We start from the raw sequence: 19,019 nt of genomic DNA, 5'->3' as shown, positions 1-19,019 counted from the left end.
ACCCGCAGCTTAGTAAATCTAGCCCTAGGTCTCAATTTGCTTAACTGAGAAGGAGAGTAAACAGGAAGCAGAAAGGGAAAGTGAAAGGGAGAAAGGAGAGAGAAAAAAATGTGAAAAGCAGAGTGAAAATTTAAACATACAAATAATACTAATATATGTAAAACTTGTGTAAATAATATCTGTATAATTGATGAGTTCTGATGTCATTATTTATAATCCGTGAGTTCTAATGTTATCACTTCAGTGTTCATTGGGAAAACCTTTGTAATATTAACAATACCACACCGACTACTGTGAATTATTACAGATGTTAAAAGATAGTGCAGATTCCCATGACCTGTATATGACTTATACCTTTATATGATTACAGAACTCCTCTGTGACTTTTATTTGCCTTATATCTTACAGCAGGGATGATAATGTATTATTACCACAGTTCCTAAAAACTTGACATTCCCTTCAATATAAAACACCAGTTGCAGTACATTAATTGCACCAATCACTACCATACATCTCTACCTTTCAAATGGCCAGAGAGGAAAAATAAGGATTTGTTTTAAAGCTACAAAACAACATAAACTTGTCACTGCATTTAGGGAGAAGATGTATACTGCAGACATTGACAAACCATCATAAATGACAGGTTTCTGTATATACAGCTTCGTGTCATATTGCACTGAAACACATACAAATATACAGCGTGTATTACATATAAGTGCAGGAACAAAACAGACACTTTGGGACCAAACAAAGGAGCATATCCAGATGGGGAATTTTTGAAAGAAAAGATGGACAAGGAGTAGAAAATTGAGGTGAGTGAAATTTTTAAAACTGTTAAAACTGTTCAGCAAAATATTTGCCTCATTCCGCATTTGGCTGCGAGATTGTGCGCGTTTCACAGATGAAATTTGGCCATGAGTGTTCCTACCCTGCTCAGCAAACTGACTCGACCTATTCAGAGACTAGAGATTACACAAAATGTGAGTGCACAGACAAGGCGCAGTGGTATTCCACGGCATGGAGAAGTAAAGGGGACATTTGAAGATCGTATCGCCGCAACTTTGCAAAACGGTCTGTCCCGCAGCGCAACTTTGCACACATTTTCGCAGCAGCTTCGCTCACCTCCAACTGGATGGTATAAATAAACTCAGTGCATTTTAAAGGATGCTTTAGGTTTTGGGTTCCAGTATCTGACACAGAGGCAGAGCTAATACAGAAATGTCATATTTAAACTTAAAATTACATCTAAGTTAGAGCAAATACACAGAGTAAATAAGCAGGAGTTCTTACCATCGCACTATTAGCTGTCCCACAAATACAATATCGCTGTCAGTACAAGGTGTGTCTGTGTGCAGTAACACTGGTAGAACGAGATTAGACTGACACTCAGCCAGTTACAGTAAGCCACGATCTGATTACTATTATTTGCTTTTACCCAAACACACAGCTGTGTTATTCTTTATGTTCTGCAAGTGGTTAACATACTTTATTTGCACTTTCAGTCCCTTCTCTGTTAACTCTTTAATGACCACGGTACTTTTCAGCATTGTGGCCATTTTTTGGTATGTGTTGGTTAAAAGACAATCATTTTTTATTGTTAGCGCATCAGAATATATATTATATAATATTTTTTTTTTATGTCTGTCAGATAGGACTTTGTTTTTGTGTCGTTTGTAAATAAATAGTCTTCATTTTGTTAGCGTTAACAAAAGCTATATTAAGTAGAATCATATGTGTATCAGTTCCGGGGTGCATTCAGGAGAGAGAAGCTATGGTGGCGACGATTGTAGTGGAGCAGAAGCTTCCAGGAATCAGTCAGGAGTTGGGCAGAGTGAAGACATTCCAAGCAAGTTGAGAAGGAGTCTCGCCAATTCACCTAGGGGCATATTTAACAAATGACGGTATTGCACTATCGTGCACTTACCGTGTAATTAGGTAAAGGAAGTCTGCAATTGATATTTATGATAGCCCCGTTCGACTGTTCAATCTCCAAAACCATTAATTTTCGCTGCAGTTCGTTTTTTCTAACAGTCACCATACAACAGAATGGTGACTGCTCGGGGCCGGCATTTAACAAGTTCCGAAAAAACAAATTTTTCGGAAACTTGTAATGTAAATGTACCAGCTGAAGCTGGCGTACATCATAGGAACTGTAACATGTTCTTTTCTTCCTCGTTATGTCCAGCTCTGCTCCGGAGAGCAGAGCTGGACAGCGCATGTGTGGAGGGATCACATGATCCCTCCCTGTCACTCACAGCTCTCTCTCTGCAACTATCGTTGCAGAGACAGAGAGGGGATCTGTGTGCGCATGTCCAGTTCTTGGAACTGGACATGCGCACTTGAAGAGTGAGGAGAAGACCTGAAGACATCGCTTCCGAAGAGGGGGGTAAGTATGGTTTTTTTTATCACTGAAACAGCAGTTTTTCGGAACTGCTGTTTCTCTGCAGGGCTGTACATAAATGTGAGAAGTAGTTCAATCCTTATCATTGCGATAAGGATTGAAAACTACTTTTCACTTTATGTGAATAATAATAAATGTGCCCCCTAGTGTTACAGAGCAATGCAAAAATATAGGGAGGTTCCTTACCGCCATTTCCACTCCACAAAATACTTGAATTTTGCAAGAGCTCAGAGCTATGTTGCATGTCCGTGGGCAGCTCTACAAGCTGTATAGTAGCAGAACTAAGTCTAACTATAGTTGAATGAAAGGGGTAGTTCTACAAGCTCTCCACCACGCATTCTCCATTCTCAGAATAAAAACTGTTTTTATTATCTTATTTGGCGTTATCGCTGCACTTGTTTGTATTTGCCATGTTTTAAGGACCAGTTTTACCCCTTTACATAGTGTCAATGTTAAGTTTGAAACATTTTAAATAAATACTTTGATAATAATAATAATAATAATAATAATAATAATGATAATAATAAAATAACATGAAAAATAATAATAAATATAATAAAAAAAGTTTATTAAATATAAAAATAAGCTATTTGCCAAACAAACAAAAACATTTTCAATCACTAATACTCATGTGCCAACACTAAAATGTTCTCTTCATCATCATCATCATCATCATCTTCCTCCTCCTCTTGTGACAGATATTGAGATAGAAATTTGACATAATTAACATCTCACTGTTTACTTACTACGTTCTGAAAATCCCACTCTAGGCAGAGTTTGTTTACTATACACAGCAAATAACTCACAATATCCTTCCTAAAGTTAATTATTTTTCCTTTTAATATTAACCATTAAAAATACTGTTAGAAACACATACAATACTGATGTTGTCATATAAGCATAGTTACCAGACCTACATTGCGGATTGCTACTGGTCATTGGCTGTACCCGCTGCTCTTCCTCCTTGCGGCTGTGGGAGGCTCTGGAGACATAAGGTATGACAAAAACATGTCATATAAATGTCAGAAATATTAAAAATAATTGATAAAAAAATCAATTGAAAAAATACTTTTTACTTTGTAAATTCTAAACAAATGAATGTTTAGGATTTTTCTACTCTATATAGGTATTGTTGCTTGTAATATTAATTATTAAGATGATAGAACGCATTGTGGATGTTTTACAATACAGCTTTGTGCCGCACTATGATCCTGTATGGGCAGGGTCACCAAGATGGGACGGAGTGGGTGCAAAGTATCTAGCTCTGGGAGCTCACAGCAGTGGTGGGTTGTAATACGTGAAGTTGGGGGTCAACACCTGGGGCCCAGAGCATTAAGGGGGCCACTGTATATACCAATATCTGCCCTGGGAATGTGAAGAGGGGATTTGCACAAACCAGAGGCACTGCCCAGACTAATAGCAGAAAGCTTACAGATATCTCATAGTCAAAATGGTCACACAACCCCCTAGGCTTCATGCAGGAGTGTCCTAAAAAGCTGCCACACTAGGGCCCTAACTTTCTCTCACCAGCTTAGTATGTAGGGCCAAACAACAACTACATACCTCCCAGTATTTATCCAGGCAAAATCAGATCAGAATAAGCCCCACCCCCCCCCAATTCACATAAACCAAAATCACAATCAGCCTAATCACACCCACTTTCCAGCAACACCCGCTCACTTCCTCATAAGCACCACCCTTTCCAAGGTCTGCAAATCGCGATTGTCCTCGGGGTGTATGCACTTGTGAGATCAGGTGCAGCATTATTAATACTGTAAAGCTCAAACCACATACACCACTAAAGGACACATTTGAAAACGGACATGGTGGACCTGAGTCATTAAGGGGAGCAAAGCATAGAAAAGTAGAAACATTTGCACCTTGGCAAAACCATGTTGCATTGGAGGGGGAGGTAAATTTAAAATGTGGGGACATATTTATAGTTGGGGTCGGGCATGTCTTTAAATTTTAGTGTAATAATAAAGCTATTAAGTATTTGTGTGCTAGATGAAAAAACAGCCAGTATTTAACGTGTGTGCAAAATAATAAACTAATTTGCACCCCTTGCATTCTACACATGGTTTGTCCCAGGGAACATTTACTCCTTTTTTGCCTTAATGACTCAGGCCCTGTAAGTGTTACCTTATAGCCTGGGAACTCATGCAACAATATTAACTTGTATTTCAAAAGAGAAACCATTAACAACCAAGTGTAACAACACTGGAAAGTCCCTTGTATTTTGTGAGGTTGGTTTATGCTTGTATCTGGAATACTTGAGTATTTAAATATGATGTATGTCACAATTTATACATTGTGGTTTGACATAGTTTAATTAATTAAGCTAAAAACTAAGGGGTAGGTTTACTAAACCTTCTAAAAAAAAGGAGGGTGTTGCCCATAGCAACCAATCAGATTTTAGCTATCATGTTCTAGAATGTAATAGATAAATGATTACTAAAATCTGATTGGTTGCTATGGGAAACACCTCCACTATTCCTTTTTTGAAGGTTTAGTAAATCTACCCATAAGTCTATCAGTCAATGTACATATACACATCACACTCATGCTTCTATCACAATACTAAGAAGCTCTGCATTCAAATTAACAGTGTCTCATCCATATACAAATACACATTACTAAGGATAAGATGCATGTGCACCTACTAATTGCAGAAAGCCTTTGGACACAAACTCACCTCTTGTCCATGATTAGACAAGTTGACAATTCAGGTGAGTCTATTCCTGACTTTGCAGTAAATACACCAGTTTGTGTGCGAGCTAATGGTCATAACTGCTGTATAACAGGGAGGATTTGTATGTTATTATTTCCTGTGTGGCTGAAAAAATATCTTACCTGTTACTGAAGCACGTCTATAATACACTGATGGTGGAAGTCAGCGTATCAATATTTCTGCAGAGGAGCTTTAAGCTGTGCAGTCTGCTCTAGGATAAATCATCTGGACACCATAGACACACATCCTATGGCTGATTTCTGTAAGTGTCTATATAGATATATTACAATTTTTATTTTATTTACATATCGTTTTTTTAAGCATAGACAAAATAATTACTTTGTTTGACACGTAGTCAGAAACTACATTTATGCACAACAGTCCACTCTATTATATCAAATGTTTAAACAGTCATGTGTCTTACTTTCACTCTGAAACTATTTGTGCACATATTCAACCTTGACACCATTCCAGAACACAAAGCGTGAGACTGTGTTACAGGAAATCCCGTACTTATACAATTCCTGGAATGAAGATTTACCTGCCGCTCACAAGAATTGATTGTTTGCTGCTGCTGATAGCATTATGGTAGGTTTGATGTGGTATAGAGAGAGCAAGAATCACGTTGTGCGGTGGAAGAGGCCTTTTCGCTGACATCAGATATAAAAAGGGGCTATACATGAATGTCTGTATATGCCCCCCGTTAAATATTATCCCTTATCGAAATGAATGTTAGATTAATACGGACCTTGACCTGTATTCATCACCACATCTGCTCCTTGCTTAATACGAATGTGCGTAGGCCCGAATCATGTGCCTTTGTTTTTAAAAAATATGCACATTATGTTTGTTTTACGTGTCTTAGTGAATCAAGCCCTGTATGTCTTGGAGTGCCCTATCATCCTTTTCTAAGCTGTTAAAAAGATGCCAAGAAAAAAAAACCTGGCGGGTGGTGTTTTGTGTGGTCTTCATTATTGTTAGTGCATCAGTTTGTCCGGTGGTAATCGTTTATACGATTACCACCGGATACCGGACAGCAAGCCATTCCAATTGAAGAAGTGTTCGGCACTGCAGACTGACGTCATTGCGACGTCTGTCAATACAAATTTAAAGCGGCAATGCGGGGACCCCTAAGATTACGTGTTTAAACACTTATCCCCGCATTTCCGCTTTAAATTTGTATTGACAGACGTCGCAATGACATCACCCCGCACTGCAGAACACTTCTTCAATCGGAAAGGCTTGTTGTCAGCATTGTGCTTCCATCGCTGATCTCCACCATTGGGTTATTATTATTATTATCATTTATTTGTTAGGCGCCACAAGGTATCCGCAGCGCCGCACACAGTACTAACAGTAGACTATACAGGGTGAAACCATACAGAACAATGAACAAAAAGTACCAATACTTCAGAGACTCCGGCCAGTCATATGCAGTAAAGACGGAGCGGAAGAACAGGTATGGAGACAGGAGGGGAGGGGGCCCTGCTCATACGAGCTTACATCCTAAGGGAGGGCAAACAGACCAGGCACAAGAGAAGCCAGTTAAGGCAAGAGGAGAGAAGGGAGGACGAGCTAAAGGGAGGAGATGGGGGTTAAGTAGATGGTTGGTAGGCTTTGAGGAAGAGGTGAGTTTTGAGTGCACGTTTGAAGGAGCACAGAGTAGGAGAGAGACGGATGGAACGAGGGAGGTCGTTCCAGAGAAGGGGGGCTGCACGGGAAAAGTCTTGGATTCTGGAGTGGGAAGAGGTGATAAGGGTGGAGGAGAGGCGGCGGGTTGAAGGTAAGTCTCTTTATTTTCTATTCGGTTTTAATTATTTGGGATTTTTTTTTGTAGGGATTGGTCATGTCAGAATTGTGGTAACAGGTAAACCATACCCAACCCAGTTTGTCAGTAGAATTATATAATTACTCTTTATTAAAGTGGATCAAGTTGAATCTATCTTGTAAAGCAACTTTGTAACATTACTGGGAAACAAGTATGACTTTATTTTTTTTTTATATTGTTAGACTCATATTATCATGTTAAGTTAATAGTTAAACTTGCTGCTAGACTTCATTTATTTAACTAACAAACCCTCACTTATATTTCTGAACTTTAGCACTGAGACAAAGTGGGGAAAGAAGGCTATTTTCCTATCATAACATTTCAGTTCTAGCTTACAATATGCCCTAGCAGGCATAAAAAACGTTGTAGATCTCTGACCTTCATTGACAACGTAATCGTAGTTTTATCTAACAAATCTGGGTACTTTTTTAATTATACAGGTGCAACCAGACTCCATCACTCTAGAGAAGATTTGAATATCTAGAGAATGGCCGCTGGTTCTGCTGAATGAATCCCTCCCTCTCGGTCTCCCACAAGAGTTCACCACCAGGACCGTGTTCTCAGAGACACAGGGTTCTTTTATGAACAGACACAGAGAGGTGGCGGAGGAGGAGACATGGGGCAAGCGGTGAAAGAATGTGTCTGCGGGATCCGCATGGAAGGCAATGAGTTCTGACTGCATGGTTTGGGGGACAAAGCCAAGACATGGTTGCCCAGAGATGGAGGGAACACAGTGATAACCAAAATGACATGGTGGCCACACTTCAATGTGTTGCCTGTATAATTAACAAGTGCCCCAATTTGTTAATCAATTGAAGATATATTGTTACATGACTTTATACTGTATGTGGAAATAGTTTGTCTAGTCATTTTTCAAACATGACTTTTATGAAATGTTTAATATCCTCATAATGTACAGTAGAGGGCGATAATGTATTGTTACCACTGAAGACAGTTCACAACAATTATCTCCTCCTCCCCATCAAGCTGTCACAATAACTGCAATTCTTATATTTAATGACAGAAATCCCTACAGTACATCTCAAACGTTCAAATGGCTTAAGAAAAAAAAAATTAGGTTATTTTTTTTTAATGAGCAAAAAACATTTTTAAACAAGTATATGTATATTACAGACATTTACAAACGATGATACATTACAACTTCCTATAGAAAAAGCTGCATGGGCCATATAGCACATAAATAAACAATGATGTGCAGAGAATATCAAATAGTTATAGATTGAAGTTGAGATGAACAAAAGTTTTAAAACTGTTCCAAATAATACCCGCATCATTCTACATTTGGCAATTACATTTTTCCGTTTTTCATTTGCAATTTGGACTTTAGTGACCCCAGTCCTACCCAACCAAACAGCAGAATGAGCTGACTGTTGTTGTCCCTCTTCTAATATTTATAGAGTATAAATGGCACTAAAGGCGACTTTATAAACACTGTGCAGGATGGAGAACACATGTGGACTTGTATCTCCAGAAAATTGTGACTCTATAAAACAGACTGTTCCGCCGCGATACCTGGTTGGCGCAAAACTTCACTGCGATTTCCCTCCTCTCTAGCAGTACGAGTCATTTCCTGTAGTTTTGGGAAAGCAACAGGCACTAGAAATAAGTGTGCTGGCGGTCTTTTCACTTTTTTTAAGACTTCTTTTTAATTTACATTTATTTATTTATTTATTTGTATTATTTTTCTATTACTATGTTCCCCAGTAGGTCAGAATAGACCTCAAATGACACTGCAAATTTACCTGGAGAGGGAACAAGCAGTTACGTTTTATTTTTACTATGAGATCGAATCAGGGTCTTTTGGAACTATTAATAATTTTGCCCTGTTAATTATCATCTCTCATCGCAGCAATGACAGATGACTTTTCAGCTCTATTTACTGATAAAGTCATGTTCGGACAGCGCCTCCCATTGGAGGCTATCCCAGCGATTAAGTTTTTTCTACTGAAGACTCAGGACTCTGACCCGGAGTCTTTACTGTACATACGTGACCGTGGGCCGTGCATGTGCATTAAAGACAGATGCCATTTGCGGAAATGAGCGCACGGGAGAGCAGCAACGCTGGCGGAGAGGGAACCGAAAATCCCTCTCCTGCGATGCTCTCTCCATAATTCTCAATGGTTAACAACATCTTCAGATGGTGTTAGCCCTCGGGGTCAAGCTAAGCTTTTCGGCGCTTGATAAAATTGCTAGAACCGCAGTCTCCATTGAGTATTATGGAGACTGCGGATTAATGTGGTAATTTGCCTAATGCAGGAGATATCTCCTGCACTAGGTTGTCCTTAAATTAACATTTTACTTGAAAATGCATAAACCATGCGGAAAAAGCAGCTTCCGCATGGCTTACAGCTTCATAAATAGTCCTGGTAGACTCTTCCTGCTGGAAGAACCACATTCTGTATTCACTGCACAGAGTTCCATTGAGCGATGCCCACGAATGACAACATGGCTGCTGAACATCTCTCACGTGATAAAGAAAAAGGACTTAGCACATATCACTGACACTGCTACCGTATAAAGAGAATAAAAACAATAAAGCCTATTTACCACCAGTAGCCATATAAAAGCCCAGCACTAGAGGGTAAGATAATGAGCTGCAACCTGTGATGACAGATGATGAGACTGAATTTAATCTTCCAGGACCCAGTATCACTGAGCGTCACACATTCAGATGAAACCTTCATCACATCACAGGGTATTTTATAAATGTAACAAGTGCAGCCAGGGATGTAAGTTTGGTCAGACGTCATTTTATTTCTCTATCGCTACTATACAAGGAAATGTCTGCCTGAGGTTTGATGGTCATCATTATCATCTTCATCATTTATTTATATAGCGCCACTAATTCCGCAGCGCTGTACAGAGAACTCACTCATATCAGTCCCTGCCCCATTGGAGCTTACACTCTAAATTGCCTGCCACACACACACACAGACACAGACAGAGACAGACTAGGGTCAATTTGTTAGCAGCCAATTAACCTACCAGTATGGTTTTGAAGTGTGGGAGGAAACCGGAGCACTCGGAGGAAACCCACGCAAACGATGATACTGTACGACTCAATCCTGCCACTCATATTCTTATAAGGTTAGACAGTTTGGCCTTTTTTTTAACATATTTCCTGACATTGATCAACAACGTAAATTGAATAAATAATTATTACTATTATTTTGGGAACAATTCACATTTTTTCAAAACTTGACATATCTCCAGGATAATTCATATGGCCAATGAAGGATACTTAACTCAGTATAACTACACATAAAAGACATTAAAGAGACACTGAGGTCCATTTGAAGAGTTATAAGGTTATTACCCCTGCTATGCCATTATGTGATGTATCACAAAATATATAATAAAATGACCCAAGTGCTATATATTCTTCTATACACACAGTATGGTTAACACTTGTACAGTTTGTGGACAGTGAATGGAAATTTGATTTCAATGAAATGTCCAAATTGAAATAGTAATTAATACAAATAGCCAGTAATTGTTATTAGGTGATTAATTAAAAAAATACTGTTACTTGCACAGACATACTGATCGCAGCTATTTGCTGGTAGAATTCTAACACCTGTCGGCAGTTTCATCTGTGGACTGTGCAGCAGTAAAAACAACTTATAACAAAATAAATAACAATAAAATAACAAAAAACCTGGGCGTTTATAACACCTCAGGCAGATTCCTGCCCTCTGTTATCCGTAACTGGTACAGACACACTGATTGCAGTTACCTGCTGGTAGAATATCGACACTTACAGGCAGTTTCCTTGGAAACTGTTCAACAGTAAATACAACGTATGTCCAATTGGCCAGAGGTCAATGTCCAATTGGCCAGTGTGTCAGTCAGAATGTGATGGATTCAGTGACTGAGAGGAGATTCGCTTAGTTTTGTGTTGTCTGATTATCTGAGAGTAACTCCTGGTCATATAATGTAATACATGTAATATTACTGGTATCCTTTCAGTGCAGAACATCAGTATTTGTAGAGGGGTGGGGTACGTATTGATGGTGAGTACAATAACGACAACAAGGACACCGACCTAAAAATCACAATGCGCATGAAGGCCACAGTTAATAAATATCTACATAACATTATTTAGATGGTATGTAACCTCGTCGTTTACACTGGTCACAGTGCAATTGGCGCTTTTAAGGCGTCAATGGGGGGAACCGGTGCTAGAATATATTATACAGGCAGCGTTTCCACCCATTGCCGCCTTAAAAGCGCCAATCGCACTGTGACCAGTGTAAATGACGAGGTTACATACCATCTAAATAATGGCATGTAGATATTTATTGACTGTCGATTTTTATGATCATTGTGATTTTTAAGTCAGTGTCCTTGTTGTCATTATTGTAGTTATCGTGAAACTGACCACCACCGTTGTAGGGTGGGTCTTTATTGTAGTCATCGAGAAACTGACCACCACCGTTGTAGGGTGGGTCTTTATTGTAGTCATCGAGAAACTGACCACCACCGTTGTAGGGTGGGTCTTTAATGTAGTCATCGTGAAACTGACCACCACCGTTGTAGGGTGGGTCTTTATTATAGTCATCGTGAAACTGACCACCACCATTGTAGGGTGGGCCTTTATTGTAGTCATCGTGAAACTGACCACCACCGTTGTAGGGTGGGTCTTTATTGTAGTCATCGTGAAACTGACCACCACCGTTGTAGGGTGGATCTTTATTGTAGTCATTGTGAAACTGACCACCACCATTGTAGGGTGGATCTTTATTGTAGTCACCGTGAAACTGACCACCACCGTTGTAGGGTGGGTCTTTATTATAGTCATCGGGAAACTGACCACCACCGTTGTAGGGTGGGTCTTTATTGTAGTCATCGAGAAACTGACCACCACCGTTGTAGGGTGGGTCTTTATTGTAGTCATCGAGAAACTGACCACCACCGTTGTAGGGTGGGTCTTTAATGTAGTCATCGTGAAACTGACCACCACCGTTGTAGGGTGGGTCTTTATTATAGTCATCGTGAAACTGACCACCACCGTTGTAGGGTGGCCTTTATTGTAGTCATCGTGAAACTGACCACCACCGTTGTAGGGTGGGTCTTTATTGTAGTCATCGTGAAACTGACCACCACCGTTGTAGGGTGGATCTTTATTGTAGTCATTGTGAAACTGACCACCACCATTGTAGGGTGGATCTTTATTGTAGTCACCGTGAAACTGACCACCACCGTTGTAGGGTGGGTCTTTATTATAGTCATCGGGAAACTGACCACCACCGTTGTAGCGTGGGTCTTTATTGTAGTCATCGTGAAACTGACCACCACCGTTGTAGGGTAGGTCTTTATTATGGTCATCGTGAAACTGACCACCACCGTTGTAGGGTGGGTCTTTATTGTAGTCATCGTGAAACTGACTACCACTGTTGCAAGGTGGGTCTTTATTGTAGTCATGGTGAAACTGACCACCACCGTTGTAGGATGGATCTTTATTGTAGTCATCGTGAAACTGACTACCACCATTGTAGGGTGGATCTTGTTTGTAGTCATTGTGAAACTGATTACCACCATTGTAGAGAAATCCCCCGTCAGATGCAGCTGTCTGTATAAAGCTGATTCTCTACAGTCACAGGAGGGCAGTGGCTGGATGTCTATATCCTTTTCCCGGTGTCTGTTCTGGATATACATTAATATGAGTCTTGTACTATGTGACTAATGATAACGATCTATCAGACTGATTATTTAGCACACTCCTCTGCTTCATCACTTCTCCCATGTTGTGTGATGGTGGCTGGAGGTAGAACTGACCTCTATTTACAGATCAACATGCCGCAGTTGCCGTCTTTCTGATCCTGATATTTCATAAAAAATTCCTGTTTTACAAATATAAAGTAGAAAATCATTAAACACAAATACTAAACAATGAATAAAGAAGATTTCCATTCAGTGTAAACATAAAGGAAACACATTGATTTGTAGCTTTGTTCTTGCAAATTGAAAAAAAAAGCAGATAATGAGAACAAAGGATTCAGTTCAGAATATGAATGTATAGAATATAATTGTTAGACTTGGAATAAATTCCCTGCACTAGAAAAACTTAGGGCTAGATTTACTAAGCTGCGGGTTTGAAAAAGTGGGGATGTTGCCTATAGCAACCAATCAGAATCTATCATTTACCTAGTGCATTCTAGAAAATGATAGCTAGAATCTGATTGGTTGCTATAGGCAACATCCCCACTTTTTCAAACCCGCAGCTTAGTAAATCTAGCCCTTAGACTGGGAATAATTATGGTTGATGTAAAAAGAGATCAAAATCCTGAAATTCATTTTATATTGGTCTATAGCTCATGGAAACAAAGAAATCCATTCCAATTCATATTGGCAATAAATAATCTCTTCCTGTACAGAGTTTCACTGTTCTAACCAGGCACCTCTATTATTTTTCAAATTATTTAATTTCATGAGCCAACAACCCTTTATAAATGTATTTCTTCAGTAGAAGGTAAAACTAGTGTTGACAGAACATTCATATAAGGTCTATCCCACTAGTAGATTATTGGGCAGCACAGTGGCTAAGTGGATAGCACTTCTGCCTCACAGTACTGGGGTCATGAGTTCAATACCAATCATGGCCTTATCTGTGTGGAGTTTGGATGTTTCTCCCCGTGTTTGCGTGGGTTTCCTCCGGGTGCTCCGGTTTCCTCCCACACTCCAAAACCATGCTGGTAGGTTAATTGGCTGCTATCAAAATTGACTCTAGTCTCTCTGTCTGTATGTGTATATTATCATCATCATCATCAATTAGGGAATTTAGACTGTAAGCTCCAATGGGGCAGGGACTGATGTGAATGAGTTCTCTGTATAGCGCTGCAAATCAGTGGCGCTATATAAATAAATGGTGATGATGATCATGATGATAGATTATACACCCTTGTAGAGTGTCCTATATTCTGTGTTAGAGAATGCTACTTGCTGTTGGCTAGCTGTCCCTCCATTTCACAGGACAGCTCCATTATGAAATTCCTCATGACCCCATTGCTCTGAAAACAGCAATCTACATATAATGTATTTATAAGTATATGTCCTTTCAATCCGACCTTTTCAGAGGTTTTTGATGCATTGTCATATTGCACATATTACAATTTTCAATGCAGCAGATGAATTCAAAAAATGTCACTTTAAATTTTGTGCAGTGTCCCCATCATTGTGACATCAGAACACACACAGTCAAAGCAACAGTACACAATTGTATAGTGTTACTTATTCACCTGGTCACTAGAATGAGCAGCTGTTTATAAGATGCCCATTGTTGTGTTGTGTGAACATACTACAATAGAGCATTAACGTCACAGCTACATAGAAGAAAGTGAAGGATAGTAGAAATGTGTGTTTGTGTTTTTGCGCAATGAGAGTTACAAAAATGAATCACAAAACATATTACCCTGGCTGCGGAAGACGGTGACCACTTTTGGAGCCTTCAGAGCTTCGTGTTCCACAATAGCCTTAAAATACATGTCCTTCCCTAACATCTTCTTAAGCCTATTCATGGCCTCACATTTGCTGGTGAATCTGTATGTGACGTCTCTGCTTCCAGTTAAAATATATTGGATGTCACGGTCCCCAAACCTTTCATATGGGCCAAGTTCACTTTCAGAACGTTCCCAGATTACATTAATTTCTTGTGGGTAAAAACTATCGATTTCCAGAACAATGTGTCTGTCATCCTGGAGAACGTTCTTTATAACTGGAGTTCCTGAAATGTGTAATTGTGACATTTGTTAACAAATATAATGTGGATGTGAGGAAGCTTTTACAGAAAAACACCAGGTTAAGGAAATTATATATTGTATTGACAGTAGCAGAGAATAAACCACATGGAAAAAAAAACTATTATACAGATATAAATAGACAAGGAAAGTAATTTTTAGTACACTTGGGGCTAGATTTACTAAGCTGCGGGTTTGAAAAAGTGGGGATGTTGCCTATAGCAACCAATCAGATTCTAGCTTTCATTTTGTAGAATGTACTAAATAAATGAAAGCTAGAATCTGATTGGTTGCTATAGGCAACATCCCCACTTTTTCAAACCCGCAGCTTAGTAAATCTAGCCCTTGGGCTGCTACGTGTTTTTAAATCCACATTGACGACCTCACATGTGATACAAAAAAATATAGGTACAATCCTGAGTTTCAGCAAACTAGAATGTAAATCCTGGAATAATTAGTTACAACTGCAGTGTATTTCCCCAATAACTGCTCACACTTTGATGCTATTTTTCAAGGTGGCCACACAGGGGCTCCACCATCCTTCCTACCATGCTACTCGAAGAATTGAAATAGAAGAGACTGGCCAATCACAGAGGACAGTCCAGGAAAAGGTGAGGAAGGGAAATCCTGGGTATTCCGCTCCAGTGTTTTTCTGCATTCTATCTTCCAATGTGGTTCTGGCTATTTTATTCACGCCAGTAAGTTCCAGGCTATTCTCTATCTTTTGTATTCCACTTAAATCATGCCTGTTTCTGTCCACCTGCCAGTCACATCTGATACCTTTATGGAGAGCAGCGAACTGTAGAGAATAACAGCTAAGTCCAAACTTCCTTGCAGGCCTCCCTGGTGAATAGCTTTCATTAGATTCTACACCTCTGCTAAAGGTCAAATTGTTTTGTCTATGTGAATCCAGAGGTCTCTATATGATTCCTGAATGGTGTTGAAGTGCTGACTTCTGCCAGACTGTAACTGCAGATTCTACTGAGCTGACTTCTTTAAGAGGCCTGTGATTCCTGTAACTCTGCATGGGCTTGCTGGTGCAAGAGGATTTAGGACAGGAGTAATACCAAGCTGATAGAGGGATCAAAAACAGGCTGGGACCACAAGACAGAGACTATCTATGAGTCTGCAGCTCCTTGATAATGGGGGCTAAGGTTCTTTGAAACTTTGGTGACTTGCCCGCCCACTGTTTAAAGTGTTTTGGTTATTTAGTGTTACTGTATTACATTGTATATACTTTGTAATAAAGATACAGTTGTGTCTTCCAATTATTTCCTTGCCTGTGTGATCTGGAAACCTCCTTATTGGACCGGGATACCCCTATAACTACAGCTTATTGCCAGGTCTCCTGATAACCTTCAATTGGTATTAATGTAGCTTTTTAACCAAAAGATTAAATGATTTGATAGTGTAAAAAAAAACTTTTAAATGTTAATACACAATTAATTTGTTGCTTTAAAGGATAACTAAATCTAATGAGACCCAATGAAGAACAAGTAAGTTATAATGAACAATATGTAAGTTATGTTCACTGTGACACCAATGGCCCTGTCCTGTGTACGAATTTACCAATCAGCAGTCTGAATAGAGCATTTCTGTTCGCATGATTATTTGCTAGCCAATCGCAGACTGAATTTGCACTGATTTAAGAAAAAGAAGCACCAACCTCTTTGGTAATGTCCTAATGACTTCTTTTTGGATAGCTCAAACAGCATTCTGGACAGATTTAGTTAAGTTTTAAACATTTGTTAGGGGTATTTTTTTTAGATATATTATTTAGTTCAGTAATAAACACGCTTCCATATATATTAATGTCTGAATGTAGCTATATGATGAAAAGATACAGTTCAAGTATAGACTTCTTATAGGTTTACTTCTTTCCACTTTCACCCACCTGTCACAATGAGCTTTCCCGTCCTCTTCTCCAGCGGTGTCACCAGAGTGGGGTGTGTCACCCGGCAGATAAATTCTGACCCATGTTCTGTTAGTGCTGACACAGTTACAATCAGACTGGCTGTGCAGGTGTAAGTCTTATCAGACTGTTGTGTGATCTCCATTACTGGGATCTTGTATTTATCACTGGGAGACACTTCATACAATTCCTGCTTTCCAGCTTCTCTCCTCACCCACTTCACATCCAGATCACCAGGGAAATACTCAGAGATCCTACACTGCAGTTTGGCCTCTGTGCTGTGTAGTAATAATGGAGGTTTTATGATTTCATCCATCACTGGGCGCCAAGGAAAGTCTGTAACACATAGATGTACAATGGGAGAAAATGTCATCTATGAACTTGTTCTTATAGAAATAGCAAAAACAAAGTTACAGCGTTTCAGTGATGATACCTGTTGCAGACACTTCCCGGTGCTCAGACTCATCCAGAGATTGGTGGCTCCACGTCACACATATTCTGAACCCTGAATCCTTGAAGAGATGTCCGGGGACTCTGCATTCACTGTCAGCATTACATGTGTAGTCAGAATTTTTTAGAATATTCTCTTTAGTAGTCTCCAGCTCCTGGTAATGTCCAACTCCGCAGCTCCAATTTATCCGGATATCTCTGGGATAAAAGTTCTCCAGAGTCACAGAACACAGGACATCCCCGGAGTCACACAGAGACAGCTTTATAGGGGCTGATAGCTGGGGTTTTACTAGTAGAAAATAAGATAACATTTAACAGTAAGAGGAGACATACAGGGAATGAAACAATAATGCTATAAATTACTTTGGGTTTTGTTAATTTGACCCATAATGTGATGGAAAAAAATCCCAACCTCCACACACTTCAGTGTCTTGCTAATTTTATTTACTGTTCCATTTTCAGTCACTGCCTATTATCTTTTTTTCTACACATAGTACTGATCATAAGATTAATACAAGTAGCAGCCCAGATTAAGTACCTCAAGGGCAGCAATCAGTTTGTGTGAAAGAAAAGATGGTTTGTATACACATATGGGATGTATTATCTGGAATGTTTGGGACTTGTGTCATAGGAGAGAGCATTTCATGCATTAGAAAACAACCAGGAAAAGCTGCTGGCAGGAAAACTCTGCCTGAAAAGTTCTACATCGTAACCAAGCAGTACTTCAGTAGCTGTTTAATCGCTCGAATGACAGGTGCAGAAGCAATAACATAGACTTCTGTGAAGCACTTATCACCTGAGTTGTTTTTCTCTAGATGATTGTTACTGTGTGTGATATCAATGATATCTCTTTCCAGTTTTCATAAAGTTCTGGATAATGAATTTACACGTAAGACATCCAATATTTGTGTTAATATACTTACATGGATTAAAGTTCAATTTCATACGTTTCTCCCTGGATTTCCCATCACAGAGGAACGTGCAGACAACCTTCATGTTCTTGTGTTTGGATACAGTCGGTGTGAAGCTCAGTGTGGTGATAACATTGTATAATCCGTCCGTCTGTGACTGGTCTGTTCTCACAGTGTAAGTGCTGAGTAACTGACCACTTTCTCCATCACTATGTGTCTCACTGTCTGGGACTGTGACCTTCAGTCCATCATCCTCAGTAACAGTCCAGATCACCTGAACGTCCTTATTGCAGTTGGAAGCCAGACAACACAGGGTCATCTTATCCTCCGTCCATCTCTGATCACTTTGAATGTGACTCACCTGGAACTGCTGGAAATCTGTAGAAATAACACAATTTGAATACTAATAAAGAAGAAACATCAGTTTACAGAGTCTTTTATTTGTGCTCTTTTCTGTGTGTTTAGCTGAAGGGCTCATGTCTGGAGATCTTTAACTTACAAATATGGCATTATAGTTAAAGAACATAAATTCATTGTTCATAATGATTTGTAATATTTTGAAATTGAGGGAGCAGATATGTAACTTTAATTTATTGGGCCTTCTGGTAAGATTTTGAAGGGATCCTCACCCTATTTACAATACAATCTTTTCAGGTTTCCATTTAAAAAAGTCCCTTGTGTCTCACCTTCTGGGTCAATTGATAAATCCATTTGATAAATCCATTGCTGATGGGATTCGCCACTCGTTTATGTCATTACATAATCCCTGCAAGCCTCGTCTATAATTTAGGAAGCTATCTGCAGGCTGATAGATTAGGTGGTCTTCTGAGAAGGAGTGCAGGGATGGAGATGAAAAGATGAGATGCAACAGTTGGCGCCAGAACAAAAACGAGCATTCTTGCAGTAAAGGAGCACAGAGACTTTGTTGAAAATGAGATTCAAACAGAACATATCGCATTGGACCCGCCAGAACCAGCGGCCATAGAGATCATCATCACCATTTATTTATATAGCACCACTGATTCCGCA

The 19,019-nt window shown here is 39.4% G+C and overlaps 1 protein-coding gene across 1 annotated transcript; it reads right to left on the bottom strand.

Moving 5' to 3' along the window:
• Window positions 1–11,279: 11,279 nt before the first annotated feature.
• LOC142098447 (uncharacterized) lies at window positions 11,280–18,422 on the bottom strand. Its single transcript, XM_075181293.1, has 6 exons — window positions 18,003–18,422; window positions 17,063–17,368; window positions 16,612–16,965; window positions 14,393–14,704; window positions 12,034–12,549; window positions 11,280–11,959 (listed from the first exon to the last, which is right to left on the bottom strand). Exons 1-6 carry the CDS (start codon window positions 18,307–18,309, stop codon window positions 11,280–11,282), a joined length of 2,475 nt encoding a protein of 824 aa, XP_075037394.1. The 5' UTR covers window positions 18,310–18,422.
• Window positions 18,423–19,019: the final 597 nt, after the last annotated feature.

The sequence above is a fragment of the Mixophyes fleayi genome, chromosome 7 (genome assembly GCF_038048845.1).
Source record: "Mixophyes fleayi isolate aMixFle1 chromosome 7, aMixFle1.hap1, whole genome shotgun sequence".
NCBI classification, from domain to species: domain Eukaryota; kingdom Metazoa; phylum Chordata; class Amphibia; order Anura; family Limnodynastidae; genus Mixophyes; species Mixophyes fleayi.
Note: the sequence above shows the minus strand (reverse complement) of the source record. Positions and strands in the feature narration are given on the sequence as shown.